Source organism: Manduca sexta, chromosome 5 (genome assembly GCF_014839805.1).
Source record: "Manduca sexta isolate Smith_Timp_Sample1 chromosome 5, JHU_Msex_v1.0, whole genome shotgun sequence".
NCBI classification, from domain to species: Eukaryota; Metazoa; Arthropoda; class Insecta; order Lepidoptera; family Sphingidae; genus Manduca; species Manduca sexta.
The window spans coordinates 8,937,200-8,960,736 of NC_051119.1; the positions used below are offsets into that span (position 1 = coordinate 8,937,200).

At 36.1% G+C, this 23,537-nt stretch overlaps 1 protein-coding gene across 11 annotated transcripts in view; it reads right to left on the reverse strand.

Annotated features, from left to right (window-relative positions):
- Positions 1–23,537, reverse strand: part of LOC115455890 (protein madd-4) — a 416,434-nt gene that overhangs the window by 101,983 nt on the left and 290,914 nt on the right. For all 11 annotated transcript variants that reach the window (XM_037445350.1, XM_037445344.1, XM_037445332.1 and 8 more), the window contains one exon: positions 7,444–7,546. In XM_037445350.1, the coding sequence (XP_037301247.1) occupies positions 7,444–7,512 (69 nt within the window). In that variant the 5' untranslated portion in view covers positions 7,513–7,546. The remainder of the gene's footprint in view (positions 1–7,443; positions 7,547–23,537) is intronic.

Here is a 23,537-nt window from a genome sequence, read left to right on the forward strand (position 1 = left end):
AGGAAATGTTGTACATAAAAACCAACATTCACAATGATACAACGCTTATATCCTACGTAGGACTTCAAACTATCACTATACCAAATTTTATCGAAATCGTTTCAGAAGTTCCAGAGATTAGGTTCACACTTCACAATTAACAAAATTTCTTCCTTATAATATTAGTATAAATTTCATATGCAAAATATTATTTACACTTAGTACAACTAATAGGTCATAAATGTTTCTAATTTCTATAGTCACAACCCCTAAGCTTCAGTTAAACATTCCAATTGAATTAATTCAAGTAAAAATCATGACCAATGTTTCAAAGAACTTTCCTTGAAGACAGCCGGGCGCGAGTTTATGTAATAAATCAATATTTATTCAATGGAACATTCCAGTCGGATGCAATCACGGGCGACGCTTCGAGTTCTGTTTGAAGAATTTTTTCAGCTCCCGCCATTTGTGAGGGGATCTGGTCTTTCACCATTTCGTTTATTTTAAATTGTTTACTATTTTATTTCCAGTGTTTGTTTGATATGTTGCTTTGGTATTTTGTGAGCAATTTTTATTGAATACTGAAAGATGTAGCAAAGCTTTCGATGCTAAGCGACATGACATACAAATAGTTTCAACGCCATATTTTTCTACATTTGCTACACCGAGACAGATGGAAAATCTCATTAATCCACTAATACCCTGGCCAAAATATCCTTCAAATAATCTTACTGGTGGTACATTTTTTTTATATCTGCCCGGATAGCGTCCACCGTACACAAGGTGTTAAAACCCGCCATAGTGTCCCACATAAGTGGGACGCGTTCTGGAATCCGCCTGTATATATGCCAACAGGCTGGCATAATTGTGTCGATTAATAATATCATACATACATACATAACATCACGCATTTATCCCCGAAGGGGTATGCAGAGGCGCAACCAAGGCACCCACTTTTCGCCAAGTATGTTCCGTCCCATGATGTGATAGGGGGCGAGCCTATCGCCATATCGGGCACAAATTCCAGACTCCGGGCTGATACTGAGTAGAAAAACCCAAATATCACTTTGCCCGACCCGGGATTCGAACCCAGGACCTCAGAGCGCTATTGTACCGGACATGCAATGCAACTACGCCACCGAGGCAGTCAATAATATCAGCAATAATAATAATATCAGCCCTGTACTATATACTTGCCCACTGCTGAGCACGAGCCTCCTCTACTATTGAGAGGGATTAGGCCTTAGTCCACCACGCTGGCCTAATGCGGATTGGTAGACTTCACACACCTTCGAAATTCCTATAGAGAATCGTCTCAGATGTCCAGGTTTCCTCACGATGTTTTCCTTCACCGTTAAAGCGAACGATAAATTCACAAAGAATACACACATGATTTTTTAGAAAAGTCAGAGGTGTGTGCCCTTGGGATTTGAACCTGCGGACATTCGTCTCGGCAGTCCGTTCCACACCCAACTAGGCTATCGCCGCTTGTCAATTGTGTCAATTGTCAAGGGGTAATCATCTTTCGACAGTCGGCATTCCATTGAACCCCACTTCACTTACCACCAGGTGCAGATAAGTTTACCATGCAAGTTTAACAAAAAAGAACACAATAGTTGTGTGGTAATAGAGATACATTGTGGTAGGTAGCCATTCAACCAAGCTCTCTCATAAACCGACTATAAATGAAATCTCAAAATACCAAATATAACTATCCAATGTTAGAATTAATATCACAGAATTCAGAATAGTAACGTTCTTATATCCTCTTTGATATCGGTACAACGCCAATCAGTTTGGTTTCTGTCACAGTTTATTCAATAGTTATATCGAATATCACAATTGTTCGGATTAACCTCCAACTCAATAGTCTAGAGGTCGTGGAAAAATAGAATTATAATCGATACGTGTGTTATGGCTCTCGTATTTTTACTTGAGGTTTACTGCGACACGCGAGATTATAGACAATGCCTTCTGGCTTTAATATTATATTAATATTAGCTTTTGCTCGCGGATTCGCTCGCGTGAAGGAGTTTTCCGGGATAAAAGTCCCACTATATATTTTCCCGGTATAGAAAGTAGCCTTTCTGGGAAAACTATCTCCATGCCAAATTTCATAAAAATCCGTTCAGTAGATTTTAAGAAAATCGATAACATGCAGATAGACAGCAAAAAGACTTATTTATTCATAGATTGATACAACCACATACAACAACATGAGGCCACAGCGGCCAATGTACTAGGATAATTTTTTAACCGACTTCAAAAAAAAGGAGGAGGTTATCAATTCGACGTGAATATTTTTTTTTTGTATGTTTGTTTAAGCAATTATAATTAGGCACCCACTCCAAAATTGGTATCCAATATATATTTGTTATGTGAAATTATTTTTTGGTTTTGAGTGGTTTTTGAAGGCGGTTTAATTTTTTGTTAAAATTATTTTTATTCAATGTATAGTTTGCTTTCTTACAGTAACAAGATAATAACTTTATGTTCTGTTAGTGCCTGCTAGTAAACCGAAACACAACAGTGACTACGCACTGCTGCTTGGCGGCGGAAATAAACATTACGATGGTACCTACCCAAGCGGATTCTCACATATAAGAGATCTACCATCATTATTTGCAAACAAAACGTAGTGAAAAAAACCTATTTGCACTCCCTTATATAAGAAACATACCTCTAATGACCAAAATATATGTAATTGACTTTATTAATGATAGCTTTCTTTAGCCAAAACAGAAATCAAAGACTAATCTATATGTGGCTAACAATCGTTATAAAAAAGGAAGCGAAAAAATATTCTCTCGAATGAAATATCTTATTCATTACGTTAATTGGATCCAATGTACTTTATTCCTTGACATTTATATAACGAAAAAACCTCTGTAAAGATTTTTAAGTAATCCAGGTGCCAGGGTTAGAGGCAAATTATTTTTCTTCATTTCCCTTGCATTAGTAAATTACTTTTCATAAGATTTATGGTAGTTGTATACGATTGTTTTGATAGAGGGAATTTTCTGTTCAGTTTAATAGGTTTTTAACTACGATCTATACAAATTGGAGTAGAAATATAGATTAGATCGATGGACATTACATACTTTTACACTTCTTTTGTTTCTTCACCATAATTTCTTTATAATACCTTGCTAATAATTACTACGAAAATCTTAATTATTAAATGATATGATATTGAATGCCGAAGGATTCATCGCCAGTTGACAAAATTATACCGACCTGTTAGAAACTGGATATACACAGGCTGATCCATGAACTCGACAATTCCTGGCGCTCTATAGCATATTTTACACCTTGTGTACCTAACCATAACTTCTAAATTCCAATACAATTACGGAGAAAGACTCAATTTCCAGCTGCAAAACAGCAGTGCAGGTGTAACTAGGTGTTATTTGAGATGTAGGATGTCGTGACCCGCCGGCATAATACCGGTCCGTTTCAACGACACATGCAGGTGAAACGAGACCAGATATATTAGTCATAAGAGACGGGCGATATTTCATAACGTAGTATTTATATGCGATTGCAAAAAGGTATTTTTTGAAAGCGACGATAGCCTAGTTGGGTGTGGAACGGACCGCCGAGGCGAATGTCCGCAGGTTCAAATCCCAAGGGCACACACCTCTGACTTTTCTAAAAAATCATGTGTGTATTCTTTGTGAATTTATCGTTCGCTTTAACGGTGAAGGAAAACATCGTGAGGAAACCTGCACATCTGAGAAGTTCTCTATAGGAATTTCGAAGGTGTGTGAAGTCTACCAATCCGCACTAGGCCAGCGTGGTGGACTAAGGCCTAATCCCTCTCAGTAGTAGAGGAAGCCCGTGCTCAGCAGTGGGCAAGTATATAATACAGGGCTGATATTTTATTTTTTGAAAAATATATTTTTTAATATCATATAAATTTCCACATAAGCGGCGATAGCCTAGTTGGATGTGGAACGGACTGCCGAGACGAATGTCCGCAGTTTCAAAACCATAGGGCACCTCTGACTTTTCTAAAGCCGTACGTGTATTCTTTTTGAGTTATCGCTTGATTTAACGATGAAGGAAAATATTGTGAATGTTAATCGAGGACATAGTCTATCCATGTGTCAAATTTCATCGAAATCTGTTCAGTTGTTTCTGACTATTTACAGTTAGTCCCAGTTCAATTATATACTCAAATCTGAAAAAGCCTATACAAAGACGAAAACTGCAATACACGAGTCCAGTTAGAAACACCAATGTACAAAAATACTGAAAACAAATTCCATTTGAGACATTATCAGTCTTACTAATGAACTTTTAGCGTTAAATGATGATTAAGAATTGCTTAAATAGCTATCAGAACCATCACCGATTTCCTAGTTTAAACCTTAAGAGGCAAGATGGCGGGTTTTGACTTACAGCTGATCGAGTAAATTTGTATTTTAAATAAGCATAGCTTAGTGATTTTTTTTAAGTAAGATTCTATATGTCGTATAATTCCATCCAGAAACAAAAAATTTCACAACACTATCGCTATATTATTAATATCTAATGGCATATTTCTATATATTAAGATATGTTGAGATATGTTTAATTCAATATAAAAAAATATATTTTACATGTTTGGTTTCAGATACTCACAATCTAAATATGGAAAACTAATGTGTTTTAACTAAGCATAGTTGAATTTATAAGACTGATTAATAATACATTTAAACCGCACTCAGCTCAGCGCTTGCACCGACCACTGCATATGGGATCGATTCTCCGCTCTGACGGGTGGCACGGCGTCACATCCAACACCTTTCCTAGATTTAAACGTAACCTCACTACCGATCACGTAGTAATTGAAATTGCGTATCGTATGTTTCAGAATGTTACAAATTGTTAGGGTTAACTGAATTTGGGTTTAGTTTGTTTAGTCGTTATAATTATTCACAAAGGCTTGATGACTTTGTATTGCAAACAAAGAGGTTTAATAATACATTTAAAGTTGAGGTACTGTTCGCTTTTGTCACAGTGATAGATAGTTATGTTCTCGTCTTTTGGCGTGCAAGTATCAACGGAAAGTGACATTAGCTTATTTATCTATATATATAAAATAAAGTGGTGTCTGTTACACTATTTATAACTCAAGAACGGATGAACCGATTTGGCTGAAAATTGGTGGAGAGGTAGCTTAGAACCAGGTGACGGACATAGGATACTTTTATCCCGTTCCCACGGGAACGGGACGTGACATAAGACGTGGTATAAGAAAGCAAAATTTAGTATGGAGATAGTATAAGACCCTGGGAAGGTTATAGGCTACTATCCCGGGAAAATATATAGTGGGACTTTTATCCTGGAAAACGCCTTCACGCGGGCGAAGCCGCGAGCAAAAGCTAGTTTTAAATAGAGATAAAGAAGTAACAAAATGTTAAATATTCAAATCTATTGAGCTACGTTTATGCATGCTTATAAATACGCGAACACATTTATAATATAATTATAATTAACACAAAACTTGTAAGTATTCAAAAAGAATTACTCATGTATTGAGATCCGCTAAGCAGTAAGTACGTAAGAAAATGTTAAATTCAAAACAGAGATTATATAATGTAATGGGACAATTTCGTGAACCAAATTTTATAAATAAATAACAAATAACAAAAATCGGTCCACAAATCTCAGTATCATCTCTGTAAATACACAAACACACGAATTGAAAACGTTGACGAACTCCGAATCCGTTAAAAAAAATAATATAACATTATAAATTGAATTTGGAAGGCTTCTAATCGAATTCAGTACAACTTAACTTTCAAATCGATGTCAAATCTGTCTCGTTTCAAATCGATTTTGTCTTTGCATTAAGTTAATACGCCATAAAGTGCATCCATCGCCTCTAAGGAGTTGTAATGTTTTTATAACAGTGCAGTAATGCCAATGTAAATTGAAACATGACTAAACAAGCTCCGTCTGCGACCGACGCCCGCATTTGCATATTAAGTAAATTAGCTACAGTTTAATGGCACACTTATAAACCGACCACCGGAGCTGCGAAATTTATAGAGTTGGTATTATAATTATTTTGATTAGTTTTTATGTGAAATATACGAAATATTAGACGTGTGGTCATTAATACGACTGTTAGTATTTAATTTTTTCCCATGAGTCGAGGCTTATATGACGAAAATTTCTTTAGATTTTTTTTTTACCTTTGTAGGCAAACGAGCATGCATGGCCTGATGGTAAGCAGCATCCGTCCATGGATTAAAGCAATGCCAGAGGCAGAGCTAAGCCGTTTCCTACCGGGAGGCGAGCACTCTTTTTAAGCTTCTTTAAAGAAGGACAAGTCATAGCACTCAGGGAATATCGATGCAGGGTGTTCATTCCAAAGTTTCAAGTCTTCTTTCAAGTGATCTAAATTAAATCATATTATGTTACTCATAAGCCATAGATTCAAGAAACTTAAATTCGGAATTGAACCCGTACCGTACAGTTACATAACACGACTCTAAAGAATCGACGTTATCCATTCAGTTTACACAGATAAATAGATAGCGTACATTTCCTTAAACTCGATTCAGAGTTTCAGCGACAGGTTTACGTAACAACATAAGCCGAGTGTAGTAAATTGCTAGCTCGTAACTCGACGCGGCGTACACTATACTAAATTACGATGTAATTTACACTTCGTTGTAATTTTGTTATGACATTATAACAGCTTCATCGCGGCTGCAATATAGATGCGTCTGCATGATGCACGGCAGCCGCCTATTATGCACGCGTGAATACAATGGAACGTAGCGAGTAAATTTATAACAATTTTATTTATATGACAGTAAGTGTGAGTTTGCATATAAGTTGAGAAATTCCGCTTGTTGACATATTTATAACATCATCCTTTAATTAATTAATGTTAAGCATCTTATTTCAGAACTAACAGAATGTAGAATGAGGAGTATTCCGTATTTATTCAGTTAGATATTATTGGGTATAAGGCGTTTGATTTTTATTTGTTCCTAAAGTAACTAACATATAATAATAATATGGACTCTGAATACTGGCCCAATGCTGGGGACGGGTATCATCTCCTACTGAGAAGGTTTAGGCCTTGGTCCACCACGTCGGCCTAGTGCGGATTGGTAAACACCATCAAAATTGCTAGAGAATTTGTCAGGTATGCAGGTTTCCTCACGATGTTTTCTTTCACCGTTAAAGCAAGTGATAATTCAAAGAAACACACATCATTTTAGAAAAGTCAGATATGCTCGTGGGATTTGATCCTGCGTACATTCGTCTCCGCAATCTGTTCCAGAAACACTTAGGCTATCTCCGCTATAATACCTGATCTAGCCCATTAATATATTATTTAATGATTGATGAGATTGAAATTGACGAGATTGTAGACGGCAAATACCATGAGCTTTATCTATCTTCTCATCGATTTTTTCAAGGATATGCAACCTTAACAATAATCAAAGAATTACTTACCGTCGCAACGCAGAGGACGGTCAGCACAATACAGGCCCGCAACGCCATGGTGTCAGAGAGAGTCCGCATCCGATGTCATATTACTAATTCACGGCATTTGGACCTGAAACAAAAATAATGTATTTTTAGTCGAGGAATCTACTTAAACACACGGCAGGTCAATACGAGCATGGAACTAATAAAACGAATTATAAATACAGTGTAAACTATATTAAAAAAAAACTTTGGGATACCTGGTGAACACATAACTAAATATTAAGTATGATTCGTCAAATAACATCGGTCAGAGAATATTCTGCTGAACACAGACTTCGCCATTGTACCGATTATTGAAGATGTTAAAAGCATTTCATTAATAAAGCGATCATTAAAGGTATATTATTACATCTCTTGCTGGTAGACATTTACTTTGAGCTTTAATTCGCTTGTTTATTTGTAAAAAGCGACCAGCATTAGCGACGTTTATTTTTTATACAGGCATAGAAAAGTATAAAAAATATATGTATAATATATTTACCATCATATGTAGTAACATATGATGGTAAATCGGTATCAGTGTGTCTATCCTGTGGGCTATACGGTTTGATCATATTGAGAAACAGCTGACGGCAGACGTAGATTTAATAAAGATTTCCAGACTACTGGATATTCGCAAAGGTCAGGCGTACAAATCAATGTACTAGTGTTTACTGTAGCGTTTAGATCTACACAGATTTAGATATATTTTATCCGTTTATTAAGTCAAACTGACTATAAACATCATGCCTTTATCTTCGAAGGGGTAGGCAGAGAGAGAGTCCCATGATGTGATAGGGGGGCGAGCCTATCGCCATATCGGGCACAAATTTTAAACTCCAGGCTGATATTGAGTAGATAACTCCAATATACTTTATATTGACTATTTCATAAGTAGTAAAGGTAAATACAATATGAGAGTCTAATGAAAATCCTGATTGAAATCAACATTATTTAATTAGGAAGATATGCTTGAAAAATAACCATTACTAAGAGTGGGGTAGATTACCATAGAAGGGCCTGATATCAAAATTTGTTGGATGCCTTTCAGAGCATTTTCGACAGCCGCTTAGTTTAATGAAGGTGTTGGCCAAGAGGACCCCTAGAGGTCTGGAGCCCTGTGTCACTTATATGGCGGCAGCAACGTCCCTTAATTCTAATGAAATTACCTAGCCCTATATTTATATTTTAGTAAGGTTTCTTCCTAATTGACATCTTTCTTGATGTAAACTGATAGTTCGATTAAAATGCTCATATAATCTAATACCAAATCAGTTAGAAGGCTCAATAAAGGTTAATACATCGTGTCAAGTACGATCGATCCGATACGGTCTTGAGATAGCCAAATAAAACAACTGGTGAAACGTTCTTACTTGACACGCCTTTTCCATTGGTTTAGTAAGACTACTGTTTAAAATAAATATCATCGGAAATTATATTCCAAAATATTGTTTCGTATTCCACTGCGCTCGCCATCCTGGTACATGAGATGTTAAGTCTAATTATGTACAGTAGTTACACTGGCTACAATCTCCTTCAAACCGGAACACAACAGCACTGCACATACAGTGCTGCTTGGCGGCAGAAATAGGCATTGCAGTGGTACCTACCCAGGTGGACTCTCATATATATGAGAGACCTACCATCAGCCAGTGTATCTAACACTGGCTACAATGTCGCTTACGTTTCTGACCTAATAACTGCCATACAATCTATATATATAAAAGAAAGTTGTGTTAGGTTCACTATTTATAACTCAAGAACGGCTGAATCGATTTGGCTGAAAATTGGTAAGGAGGAAGCTTAGAACCAGGAGATGGACATAGGATAATTTTTATCCTGTTCCCACGGGAACGGGACGTGACATACAATGTAGTACAATAAAACGAAATTTGGTATGGAGATAGTTTAAGACCCTGGGAAGGTTGTAGGCTACTATCCCGGGAAAATATATACTGGGATTTTTATCCTGGAAAACACATTCACGCGGAGGAAGCCGTGAGCAAAAGCTAGTATAACCTATAAATGTTATTCCACGATAACCAGTAAGCATCGACATAAAGACACGTACACACTCGAAGGAAAAAATCGTTACACATCAATAAAAGCGAATACAAATCCCGATTTACTTGGAGTCGAGTATAAAGGAGTACAGTTTGGAGTCACGCTACCGGCGCGTCAAGGCAAATGGTCTGTGTGTGCGCGGCACTATGGTCTATAGATGTGGCATAGAGCGTACCTGTCGAAAACAGTTGAATTTATAAAATAATGTATTTTTATTTATATCTTTGAATGACCAGACGACTTTGCCCTTCACCTGATGGCAAGCGACACGACCGCCCATAAATAGTAGAAACACCATCACCTTGAATTACAATGTAGTGTTTGGTATTCCACTGCGCTCGCCATCCTGAGACATGAGATGTTAAGTCTTATTATGTCCAGTAGTTACACTGCCTTATCTATATTATCTATACTATTATATAAAGCTGAAGAGTTTGTTTGTTTGTTTGTTTGTTTGTTTGTTTGTTTGTTTGTTTGTTTGAACGCGCTAATCTCATCTATACTATTATATAAAGCTGAAGAGTTTGTTTGTTTGTTTGTTTGAACGCGCTAATCTCAGGAACTACCGGTCCGAACTGAAAAATTCTTTTTGCGTTGGATAGCCCTTTGTTCGTGGAGTGCTATAGGCTATATATCATCACGCTATACCCAATAGGAGCAGAGCAGTAATGGCTAATCTCAGGAACTACCGGACCAAACTGAAAAAATATTTTTGCGTTGGATAGCCTTTTTTTCGTGGAGTGCTATAGGCTATATATCATCACGCTATATTCAATAGGAGCGGAGCAGTAATGTCTAATCTCAGGAACTACCGATTCGAACTGAAAAAATATTTTTGTGTTGAATAGTCCTTTGTTTGTGGAGTGCTCAAAGTTATATATCATCACGCTATGACCAATAGAAGCGGAGCAGTAATGAAACATGTTGCAAAAACGGGGAAAATTATGAGTTTTGAGAGCTTCCGTTGCCTGCGCTGCGTAAACGGTTAAAGTTATGCAACAATGATGTATGACGGGAATGTTTCACTTAAAAAGTTCTAAAAATATATTATAAAACAAAGTCCCCCGCTGCATCTGTCTGCCTGAACGTATTAAACTCAAAAACTACCCAACGTATTAAGATGAAATTTGGTATGGAGACAGTTTGAGACCCTGGGAAGAACATAGGCTCCCGGGAAACTACTACTTTTATAACGGAAAACTTTAGCCTGAAAAACTTTATAACGCGGTCGGAGCCACGGGCAAAAGCTAGTAATAGATAATGCGGTTTGTTAAGCAACATTCTTATAGCTTATCTCTGGAAAATAAACGCTAAGCTCTATTGAAATAATTTCAAATCAATATTTGAAATGTTTTAACCTAGTTAAGTAGTTAACTTGATAGGTGATATTAAGATATGTACCAAACTTCCTGAACGTATCGCTGTATTGGTTTCAAATTCAAACCTAAATAAAAAAGGTATACTTTTGAATGAAATTTTATAACTATCCACATAATTATTAGATCGTTAATCTAGGCACTCTCCTGTTCCAAATACTAAGTACTAAAATAAATAATTTTATATAATTATAAAATGTATATAGATATTGTAACTTTAACTTTTCAGACCACCAACATCTGAGTCCGCCCCGTGAAGAAGAAGGCTGAGAATTCTTAGAAACATCGAGAGAAAAATAAAATACAAAAAACCGAAGACTATTTTCATTTCGTCTGACATTCGCGTAAAATTTAAAAATCATTATGCATAATAATATACTTCTTAAGCCCTCAATTGGCCGATGGGTCAGAGGCCAAAGGCAGAAGGCAATATTGCTGGACACGGCGCGCATTTTGAGGAGATTTCTCACTTTGAATCTCTAACCGCGGGTGGCTTGGGTCGTGAGCTTCGCCATCGTAAGTTCATTAATTTTTTTATATTTTTATATGCACATTTTTTATTAAAGAATATATATAAAAAATGTAAAAAAAGACCTTTGAAATAAAGAGAATGAACATATAATTCTTAAATAAATATTAAATTAAATTCTATAGTCCCTTCCATCTTCCCTAAATCTTTGCATCCTTTTTATTCCTCAGTTCAGACGCTCCGCCGCCGCGCGAACGACTCACAATGATTTACCTTTGTTTGTCACTACCATCTAGATTGCCCTGATATACTGCGTCTAGATTCTTTCCCAACTCTCACAGTTTTGTGCTAGAATTTTATAGAGATTTGAACAAGTCTTCGAGGAATAATAGTCTTGTATTATGTTACGAACTGTGCTAGCGAATAGTTTCTTGAACTTATTTCTTGATATTTATGGTCTAACACTTAATATTATAGGACAAAATAAACCTTACGACATATTAGTTCAGGGTTTCAGTCAGTCAGCCTCGGTGATGTAGTTGTATTGCATGCACTGTATGGCAGCGCTCTGAGGTCCTGGGTTCGAATGCCGGGTCGGGCAAAATTATATTTGGGGTTTTCTGCTTAGTATCAGCCCGGAGTCTGAAATCTATTCCCGATATGGCAGCGCTCTGAGGTTCTGGGTTCGAATGCCGGGTCGGGCAAAATTATATTTGGGGTTTTCTGCTTAGTATCAGCCCGGAGTCTGAAATCTATTCCCGATATGGCGAGAGGCTCACCCCCTAACACATCATGGGACGGAACACACATGGCGAAATGTCAGTGCCCTGGTTGCGCCTCTGCATACCCCTTCGAGGATAATATGCGTGATGTGATTTTTTTTTCTTTTTAGTTTAGAATCTGCGTGTTTAATCCCCAGACTGGGAATTAAATCTATGTGAGTTTTTTATACTCATACATGAGTCCTATATTAGCACTTGAACCAAACGGCTATTACACGATATTTATCTCTATTATTGACGTATATTCTATAGATACAAACGTCCATATGAATTATCTGTTCAAGATTTGAACTAAAATGGCAACCAAAACGTCACTGTTATAACTTATTTATTTAATTGAACAACAAATAATTTTACTTATTTAACTAATATTTTTTATTGAAATCCATGTTTACACTTAGACTCGAGTTTTTATATCATGAGCGTCATTCCATACACAACCACAAGCTGTCAATATTGACAGCTGTCAATAAAGTCAGTTTGAATGGATTGCAGTTCAATTTAGTTGAACACAGTGAATGTTCGGAACGCCAAAACATAGTACATATATATCGGTGATCTCTACCGTATGAGAATTCGACTTGACTCGTATTAATCTACCTACCTCTCAAAGATAGATGGCGTGCGCATAAACTTCCCTAATATTAAAATAAACAGCATTACAATAAAACAAACAGACACTGCTATATTGTTATTCCGCGCACGTATTCCTGTCGAAACCTTCCAAGAACCCTCGTATTGGCAAAAAGGTCGCAATTGTTCTAGAAAGGTCTTCCACTTTGACAGCTCCGGAACTGAGTTTGTATTATTGGATTTCTAATTAATTAATAGTATTTTATTTTGACCCTCACGCCTACGTTTCCGAGAGACGTGGAACAAATATTTATATTAGTTTAAAGTGTTACCATCCCTTATTATGAAACTGGATAACAACAGTTTTTAGAACTTTTGTCTGTATGTTTGAACACGCATCGCGCAATAGCTACTACATATAATTGAAAGCAGTTTTCACAGATGTATTACTAGAGGATTAACTTAAAATATAGGTTTAATTTTATCGTGAAAAACTTTGTCACGCGCGTAAAACCGCGAGCAAAAACTAGTATACATTATATAAATATTTTAGGCTTGAGTAACTCTAGTAATCATTATAATTTTGTATATTTTATTTATAGAACCTTTCAAAGAAACTCGTAGCAATAAGATTCACTTTTACTTACTATTAAATCGAATTCATACAATTTTTTTGGTTGGTTTTAAATAAATTTACTGATTTTTTATGTACGATTTGAGAAACTTAAAGTGTTATTTTCAAGAAGATAAGTACGTAATTTCATTTAGTAACGCATTGTCAAATTGACCCTTTAAACCTAGTTTAGAATGGTTGCTATCCAGGCGGTTACAAATATCCTACCACCAGCAAAGAAGACCAGCTCAATAGCTTAATATACTCAGAATAAAGCTTATTTAAACTAGTTTTGATAGCTCTTGCATCATGTATAATACCAAGTTCCGAACAGCGATTCTCCTAAACTGTATTTGAAGCAACAGTTTAATGACAAACATGTAAAGCAGGAGCTGGAATTTATAACATAACTAAATTAGACCACAGGATCGCAAGATTAAGAGAAAGGAACCTAAGAAGGCTTTCTTATACTAAGTTTTATCTGCTGGTCCAAATTAGTCCTTTTCTAGAATAAAGTTACCATTGTGCACTTTTACTAGAAAGAAATAGTATATAATATTTTAATCTTGAAGGCTTGGTTTATGAGTGTAGTAAAAGGGAACCTCGGGTTTGGGCAAAATATTATGCAGGACGAATATACTTCAAAACATCTTATTGCACTTGATACGATATTAGAAGCCACATCAGCAATGGTTAAGCGTAGTAATATCTAACAAAAATATGTTTCATATATCTTGTTATAGTTTAGGTATTAGCAAACAACAAAACTATACAGGAAGCTTTGAAAAAATATTCTCGTGAAGCATATAAGGTGAATGAAAAGTACAAGATGCCATTGGACATAAGACTTAACATCTCATGTCTCAGGATGGTGAGCGCAGTGGAATACCAAACAATACATTGTAATTCAAAGTGTTGGACGGTGTTTTTACTGTTTATGGGCGGTCGTATCGCTTACCATCAGTAGAATGGCAAACTTGTATCTTCATTTAAAGCAATAAAAAAGGAGACGAAAGTATGTAATACACACGATACAATTTAAGTAGAATTAATTATCAATCAATGAAGTGTCTCAACCATTTTTTATTCTTTGCAAATCAAACTGGGTTAGGGGAAAAATATTTTATTGCTTGCCAAATGTATGTATATTGACGGAGGATTGGTTACGGTTGTACGTCTGTAAACTTTTTATCGCCTTTGGATGTATTGCGTTCCGATTTACGCTTTTAATTTTCATATTCATATGTCGAGAAAATTTACTGTGTATAACGGAACGCACCGTTTTTGAATTTAATTTTATGGTGTTGTGTTTGTATGTTTATACATTTTTTTTTATGTTTTATGCGAACAACTACTTATTTTATTAAACACTAGCTTTTGCCCGCAGCTCGGTCCGCATGAAAAGTGTTCCGGGATAAACATTTTCCCGGGATAGTAAGTATTCACTCACACACACACACACACACACACACTAGGGAATAATGTAGCTTCCTCTTAGTACAAGAATTTTCAAAATCAGTTCGGTAGTTCCATAGATTGGCCCCTACAAACAAACAAATTTACAAATATTGACAATAAGTACGTGTTAAAGCATTTTTAATCCAAAACTCATTACTACATTTAATTTGAATTAGATTTATTAGACTAAAATAGATTTATTATCATTAAGCGCCTTTAGCGCTCTTAATGCAGAAATTAACTCCGATAAATACGACGTTATGTAATCAATTACGTTCAGCTCAAAATGATTGGTAAACGCAGATTCTGGTAATATTTCATCCATTGGTCTTTCGTCATATTTTACTACCCAGTTTACGAAACATTTGAAAACCATTCTCTCTTTCCACTTTGTATTCAAAGAAAAGGATAGATATATTCCATGGCTTATAGTATTAACTACAAATGTAAAGATGCATTTCCATGGCTTACTTTACAAAATTCATATTTTGAAAACAGTCAAGAAATAGAATGAAAACATCTTACAATGCAAAACGCCAAACAAATATTCGAATGTAAGAACTTATAATCCGACGTAGATGGAAATCACAGGCGTCGGAATAGAATAGTGTGAAAGTAGGAAAACCTCGCGGAACAGTTCCGAAGACGCTCCGCAGTTTGCGTCAACTTTATACCAACTTTGAGCTAAGTTCTCTGAATAAAGGATTCGAAGAATGGTCTTGGCCGCTTTAACCGTTGTTATGCGATTTCGTAAACTAAAGCTTACGTGCTATGACTTAATGCGAGTGTATATCTATTTATTACAGAGAGAAGAATATAATTCTTGTAAGAACTACGTTAAAGACTTTGCCTGTACGAAGGAGACCTGTTAACAAAGCGACATAATCGTTGATGTTTCGTCCTCTTCCAGTGACTGTCAGGAGCCGAGGTTCGTAACCCGTTAGTGGGTAGCCCTCAGCATGGTCGCTTAATTTTCAAGGGTTGCAAACGCCTAAAGAGCTCAATAGTTCAGTGTGTTTGTACAAGCCGGCCCTTGTCAAAACAAAAGTAAAACAAATGTATCGTCAGGTTGAAAACAATCGATATCACAGAAAAACGGCTCAAGAAAGCAGCTTTGCTATTACATTTTGTAGGAACAATAAGAATGTCTGGGATCTAATAAATCCTGCATCTGTTTTCAATTATTCTTTCATTATTTCGTAATTATTTTTTGCAAATATACATACATCCACAAACTTACATTGTATTTAAAGCCTTGCGCAGTTAACTGTGATTTCAAACATGAGAATTTATAGAAGCATGAACAAAATTATTCATATTATAAGGATTGTTAAAAACTTGCTGAATCTAAGTAAGCGAGTTTTCGCGGGACCACCGTGAGAGCTTTGACATACTATAAAAAAATATTCACCCGAATCGGTTTACACGCCTCATCATTATCGTTGTACATACATACAACATCTAAATTCGAATTGAGAATCTCCCCGTTAAGTTCGGATAACGCCTTTCGATACCCACTCCTTTATAATGATTAAACTAATGGCATTTATTCGTATATGGGGTAGATAATATTGCTTATCATTACATTAATGCGTTGACATAATGACAAATTTGCTAAAGCGAGTGCTTTTAAGTGACGGTAACTAGATTTTGCACTTGCCAATTTAATGGAAGGTGGTCTGACTCATTGCCTTAAGAGGATTGAAGCGTGTACAATATACATAATATTATAGCTTAAGTGCAATTAGTTGGTGTACGCATTACGCCTTAATGTTATTTTTCGCACGTGCTCAAAGATATAACCATTGCAGATCTGTTGTAGCCATTTTTGTGTTACGATGTAAGAGATAAAACACACATCACGCATTTATCCCTAAAGGGATATGCAGAGGCGCAACCAAGGCACCCACTTTTTGCCAAGTGAGTTCCGTCCTACAATGTGATAAGAACGAGCCTATCGTCATATCGGGCACAAATTCCAGACTCTTGGCTTATACTGAACAGAAAATCCAAATATCACTTTGTCCGACCCGGGATTCGAACCCAGGACCTCAGAGCGCTGTCTTACCACGCAAGTACAACTACGCCACCGAAACAGTAAAAGGAGACGACCTCAATCAAATCTAGAACAAATCTTATCGCAGAATCTAAGTCCTAGACGAATGTTTGGAATTGGGGCAAATCCAAACGGATTATGCGATATGGGAGAAATTCAAGATATATTTATAAAAGAAAATCAGATTTAAAGTGGCACGTATTTTTATGTTGGGGAGATCGGACGTTATGCTGAAAGGAGTTAATTGAAAACCTAGTCACAAAACGGTTTAAAATTGGAATCGTGGTACACATAACTAAATCAGCTGAACTATTTCTTGTACATTGAAATGTAATGTAGTACTCTCCTGGTTCTACACAATTTTAATGTGAATCATAATCGTCATAAATTTCCTTAATTGTAGGTTCCTTTTGATATAATTATGCCCGTTTATATTTTCATAAGAAACGCGTGAAGAACGTAGAAGTAAACTCGTTTCTTAAAATAAATATTGTTGTAGGAAGACTTTAGTGTGAAGTCTAGACAGAGCGTCGACCTTTGAAAAGTTACTGCGAATGAAAGGCGATGGTGTGTAAAGCCTTTGTACTGTATAGTAATACAGTCAACAGTTAAATTATGGAAATCCATAGGAAGTTCTATCTACACACATCACACATCACGCATTTATCTCCGAAGGGTATGCAGAGGCGCAACCAAGGCACCAAATTTTCGCTAATGGTGTTCCGTCCCATAATATGACAGGAGGTGAGCCTGTCGCCATATCGGACACAAATTACACTCTCCTGGCTGATACTGAGCAGAAAATTCCAAATACCACTTTGCCCGATGCGGGAACTAAGCCCAGGACCTCAGAGTGCTACCATACCGCGAATGCGGTACAGCTATGCCACCGAGGCATTCCAAAGTTCTAAAAATGAAGGAATTCCAGGCCATAACTAACGCGGTGAAAATTGGTATGGATATAAGAGCAATTTTTCTTTAAGAGAAGGCCAGTCAATGAATAAGTGTAGCAGTTAAGTAAATGAGACATTATGACCATAATCTCATGAGAATACTAGACATTGTGGTTACCATGGAAACGCCACTTTCAAAAACACTAGTGTGGGGAGAGGGTAACTTCTTAAAGTTCCTTTTGTTGTGATTTGTTTTGTCATTGGATCCAATCTTACCGGCCATATTATTTTATAACAGAGTTATGCAATGTTCAGTTGAGTAACCGAATATGAAGAGATCATTATCTCTACCCATAACTGTGATCTCTTAGTTCAGCTTTCTTTATAAGTACACCACTTCAATTAAGTCGTCTTAATCAAGTTGGAGACATTTTTATTTAAATTACTTGGAAACAATATTTCTTTTGTCTCTACATCTTTCATATAATTATACAGTATATTTCTGAGTCCCAACAAAACAAACAATATCAAACAATAGCTATTAAATTTTCCGTACCCAATCAATACTGCCCCGGTTCTCTAGACCGCATTGATTTCTTGTCTAGTTAAATATTTAGATTCCTAACTACTCCACTTCTTTGTATTACATACGTTTTTTTCAACTACGTTGTTAAAAGATTGTTCGCGATACACTGCTTAGCCGTAATTGGCATAGCTAATTTCAGTTGCTGACTCACCATCAGTGTCAATTGCGTCAATGGCAATTGTTTTGAATAGCTATACATTCGAAATTTGGTCAAACTTAATATGGTTTTCTGGTCAGTATTAATTTCCTAGGCTCTAAAATTTGTGTCCGATAGGCTCACTCTTTATTACATTACTGGACAAGTGCATATGACGAAAAGTTGGTTGCTGGGTTGCACCTCTCCTTTTTGAGATAAAGTTGTGCTTTGAGATTTTTTTATACAGGCATGAAAATGTTATCTCACTACTGCTACTCACTGCTACTTGGCGGCAGAAATAGTCAATGTGGTGGTAACAATCCAGGCGGACTGTCACATATGAGAGACCTACCACAAGTCTAAAAATTAATAGTAAATACGCTATCTGATCAACGCTGAAATCACCTTATTTTTAGAAGTAAACTACCTTCTGCCAGTAACAACAGTCTATAAGAAAGAATAAGCAACGTTTTTTCTAAATAACATCCTTAATAAATCAAAACGAATCACCTTGAGCCATTAAAACAACATTAAACAGAAAAATCACCGGCAACAGAACGCGGTTTTAATTAAACCTAACGATTTAAAAAGAAATGTTAAAAACTGTATTGACTGGGTTAATGGAAACTGTACACTCGCACAAATGTAAAAGTTTCGACCCACCTTTGTCCGTTTTTGCCTCCAATTAATTGTTTCGCCTTATATTTTCAGATGAGATTTTTCGCTTGATTTAATTGAATGGATTCTTTCTTTTTTTTTCTGTTTTGTATCTTCGAATTTGCAATGGATTTAAGCTGTGTACAAGCTCTTGAGCCTCGATTTAATGGAACTAAATGGAGATATATTTTATTAAGAGGGTTAAGAGGTTTTTAGTGAGGGTACGGTTCGGTATTGACTACTAAGATTCTTGGTATCCTTATATTTCAATATAGGTACATTCGATTGGTGAATATCTGGCTTCGATTAATCGTTTTATATATTTAAGGCGTCATTTCTCATAAGCACTCACAATAGGGTACCGGACTATTTTTATTTTGTACTATTATCAAAAATTGCGTTTTATAAATTATAAAACAAAAGGAATGATTAAAATCCGCAAAAATCAAAAAGTTTTTGAATTTCGATGGAAGGGGTAAGTAACAAGAAAAAGAAAAGAGGCATAATACCCACCTTTGACGTCATCGGTAATCACTACGCCTGCGAAAGAAAGAGATGAAACATGGTAAAACACGGACTCCCCCCGTGACCATGAAGGCTGCAAAGCCTTCGAAACGTCGGGAGAAAAATAAAATACTAACCGCGATAGAATCCGAAAACTAGTTTAATTTCAATGTCTAACATTCGCGTAAACATAAGAAATCATTATTAATTACCTACTCATTTCAAAACTATTGATTGTTATAAAAAATTTAAATGTTATCTTAAATTAATTTAATTTCTATGTTGAGGTGAGTAATTGATATTAAACCTTCAACCGCAACCAGAGCATTTTACAAATGAGATTTTGTTCTTGAGGACTGTCGAAATATGTCTACAGTGAGGCCATTTAAAATTATATAGCTTTTGTAAAAATTCTTCCCTATCCATTCTAAGAAGCTAAAGCTCGCTATCCCGTGTTAGAAACGTTAAAAGGTAAAACAATGTTTGTATTTATTATTAACGGTCGGTATCGATGGCTTGGCACGCGAGCACTGAACAGAATGTTTTGTTTCCACTGATAGTATTTATGTATTAGTGTTACGTGATCTATACACGCGTGTCAGATGTGTTATATGATGTATTTAACCTTTATAACTACCTGAATTTTATCGGAATAGTAGAATATAATGTTGTATTGCCAAAATCAACTGATAGGATTTTAAGGAAACCTAGTTTTAAGGTTTTTTTAAGTTTAGTTTTTCCATAGTTTTATGATTTTCAAACAATTATCAAAGACTTTCCGACCATTTTTTAATGTTTTTTTTTCTGGTAAGTGTATTGTTAGTACACGATGTATGTTTTATAGCACCAAGGGAATAGAGAAGTAGAGAACTTCTCAGGTATGCAATTTTCTACGCGAGATTTTTCTTCGCCGTTAAAGCAAGCGATAATTCACAAAGAATACACACATAATTTTAGAAAAATCAGAAGTGTGTTCCATTGGGATTTGAAGTTGCAGATATTCGTCTCGGCTGTCCGTTCCTCAACCAACTAGGCTGTCGCCGCTTTTTAAGTAAACACACATATTTTTTATATCCTGGAATTAAACTCAGTTCAACGGTTTCATACACTAACATTAAATCAGTAGAATTTACTCGCCCTCACCCACCACTACACCTCTTGTAAGCCAGGATCAGCAGTGGCACGTATTTTATGAACTCGAGCGGTGAAGCTCGGCGAGTCTCAGGGAAAACTAATATGTCATTATCCCGCAATGAATATAATCAAATAGAAAGATAGGGAGGAGTTGGAAATATGAATTGTCCACTTCCCTCCATAGCAAAGCTATCATTAAACCAGAACCTCAACTTATATCACGCTGAAACCACTGTTCAATCCCAATAAATACATCACGAGCGGAGATAACCGTCGAGTGCCGACCTAAGCGGGGGCGGAGCTGATACGCGATTAGCTACATCGATAAATCTATCGATATTTATGTATGGAATATCGATAATATTGCGAAAACTTAATTTTAATAAATAGCTGGTCTTCTTCCATGTGAAATGCTGTTATTTAGGAGTGTGCGGCATGTGCTCTGTGTTCCTTTTTGAGAAGAAAAACAAGAAACAATATTATGAAATTTAACTGATTCAGTATGAGCCCATTAGCATTTAGTGATGCAAATTGCACTTCCTAGTTTTGGGTAGTATTGCTATTGTTTATAAATGGTCATCTATCTCATCATACTGATAATAAAGATTTTAAAAATAGTTATATGTTATAAATCAGAAACCACTGAACGAATTTGAATGGAGATGCGCACACACACCATGACCTGGATTAACATAACTACTTATATCTATAAAACACACGTTAAATTGACAACCTTCTTCTTTTTTAGAGTCGGTAAAAATATAAGTACACTCTAATAATGATTTAATATTTTTACGCGAATGTTAAACGTTAAAATTAAACTATTTTTCGAATTTTATCGCGGTTTTATATTTTAATTTTCACTCGACGACGTATCAAAGACTGCAGCCTTCGTGGTCACGTGGGGGACTTAATTTAATTTTAATACACTTACCCCCTTATTCATAGACGTTTTGTCTATGAACGGAGCATTGCTGTGATAACAAGTCTGTTTCTCTGTGCTGACGGCATTCATTGGCCTTCGCAGTGCAGACATAGGGCCGTTGTGATTGGCTAATATTATTGTATCTCAGACTTGTTATCACAGCTTTGCTCCGTCCTTAGATAAATAAAATCTATGAATAAGGGGATAAGAATATATTTAGCATATCACATCGATAGATGTATCAAACGAACGAATAACCAAAATCTAGTTATAAAAACGATCAATCGATAGTATCGACAGGGTGCCATTGCTAGCAATTGTGCAAAATTGGCCGTGCGCCAGCCTCGGCATGTGACACGCTGATTGACACGGTTTAGTGCTCGTGCTGCGAGCAAGGCTTGTGTCCACGTTCCATCGAATTAACAACATTTTTCCCCAATTACAACTGTTAGACTAGCATTTTTTGTCGTCTAATTTATGGGTCTATCGCAACGTTCAAGTAAATTTTTAGCGTCGGTTTACGTATGCACTCTTTTGTTTATCATTTACTAGCTGACCCGACATACCTTGTCCTGTCTTAACAATATATTTGCAGACCTTAATATAAAGTATCGAATGGCAACAGATGACTATCTCATTCCATATAATCATGCCGGCCTATTGAGCTACCTTCACATTACGGATGCACATTTCTTTTCATAGAAAGACAAGGGTAAATAGTTGCTATTTAAGTGTATGCCTAATTCTCAATAGCCTGTTCTAAGACATAAGTCTCTTGTATCCCTTATAAAGTATATTGCGTCGCTATAAAAAGAGTATAGTTCATAATTTACCAAAGCGCACGCGTGTGTATCGGCTTTCCTTACAGCTCTGTTCGGTTTATGATTACATCGTGAGTTGCCGCCCGTCTAAAGGTGTGTTTATATTGGAAGAGAGAGCGTGGTGTCAGAAATGCAGTGTTTGATCCATGCTTTATGTAATTTTTCCTATAACTAATAGGCTGCCTTCACTAGATGGTAGTAAAGTCAATGTAGATGGTTTTTGGTTAGAACGGGTAACCAACGTAGTCCATGGGATTAGCAAAAGTGTCAGTGTTTTTTTTATTATACGTGGACGACAAAGTGACCCCACTACACTGGTAAGTGGAGTGGGGTCCAATGAAATGTCGACTGACGAGAGATGATTAGGCAGTCGACACAATAGTGTACCGGACTCTTTTTTGTTCTTTACTACTATCAAATATTTACATAATATTAATTATAACACAGAAGGCATTATTAAAATCTGGGAAAAATCAACAAGTTATAAGTCTTTGAATTTCGGTGGAAGGGGTAATTAACAAGAAACAGAAAAGAGACGAAATACCTACGTGTGACGTCATCGAGAATTACGACGCGTGCGAAAGAAAGAGATGAAGCGATATCCCCATATCGCGCCCACATCTGCACATTACAATATTTTTTATATGAATTACTCGCTCATTTTTTAACCAATTTCTATGCAGTTTTCGCAGGAGTGCTTCTTTTTGGTATTATTAAACATTACATATAGAATAATGTACAAAATCAAGCATAGGCCGGTCCCCTATTATGCCGGCCTGTTGGAACCGGATATACACAGGCTGATCACGGAACGCGGTACACTTTCTGAGTCAATATGGCGGGTTTTATCACCTTGTGTAGATTAACGACCGCCTTCAATAAACAAATAAAATTCAATAATCATTGATCCGAATTCCGATCAAAATGAGTCATTTGTAAGCATATCAAAAAGCTTTGTTCTGATATTTTCATTTTAAATTAGAAAAATATCATAAAAATATTACTCGATGACATTATTCAAGGTATCCGCTT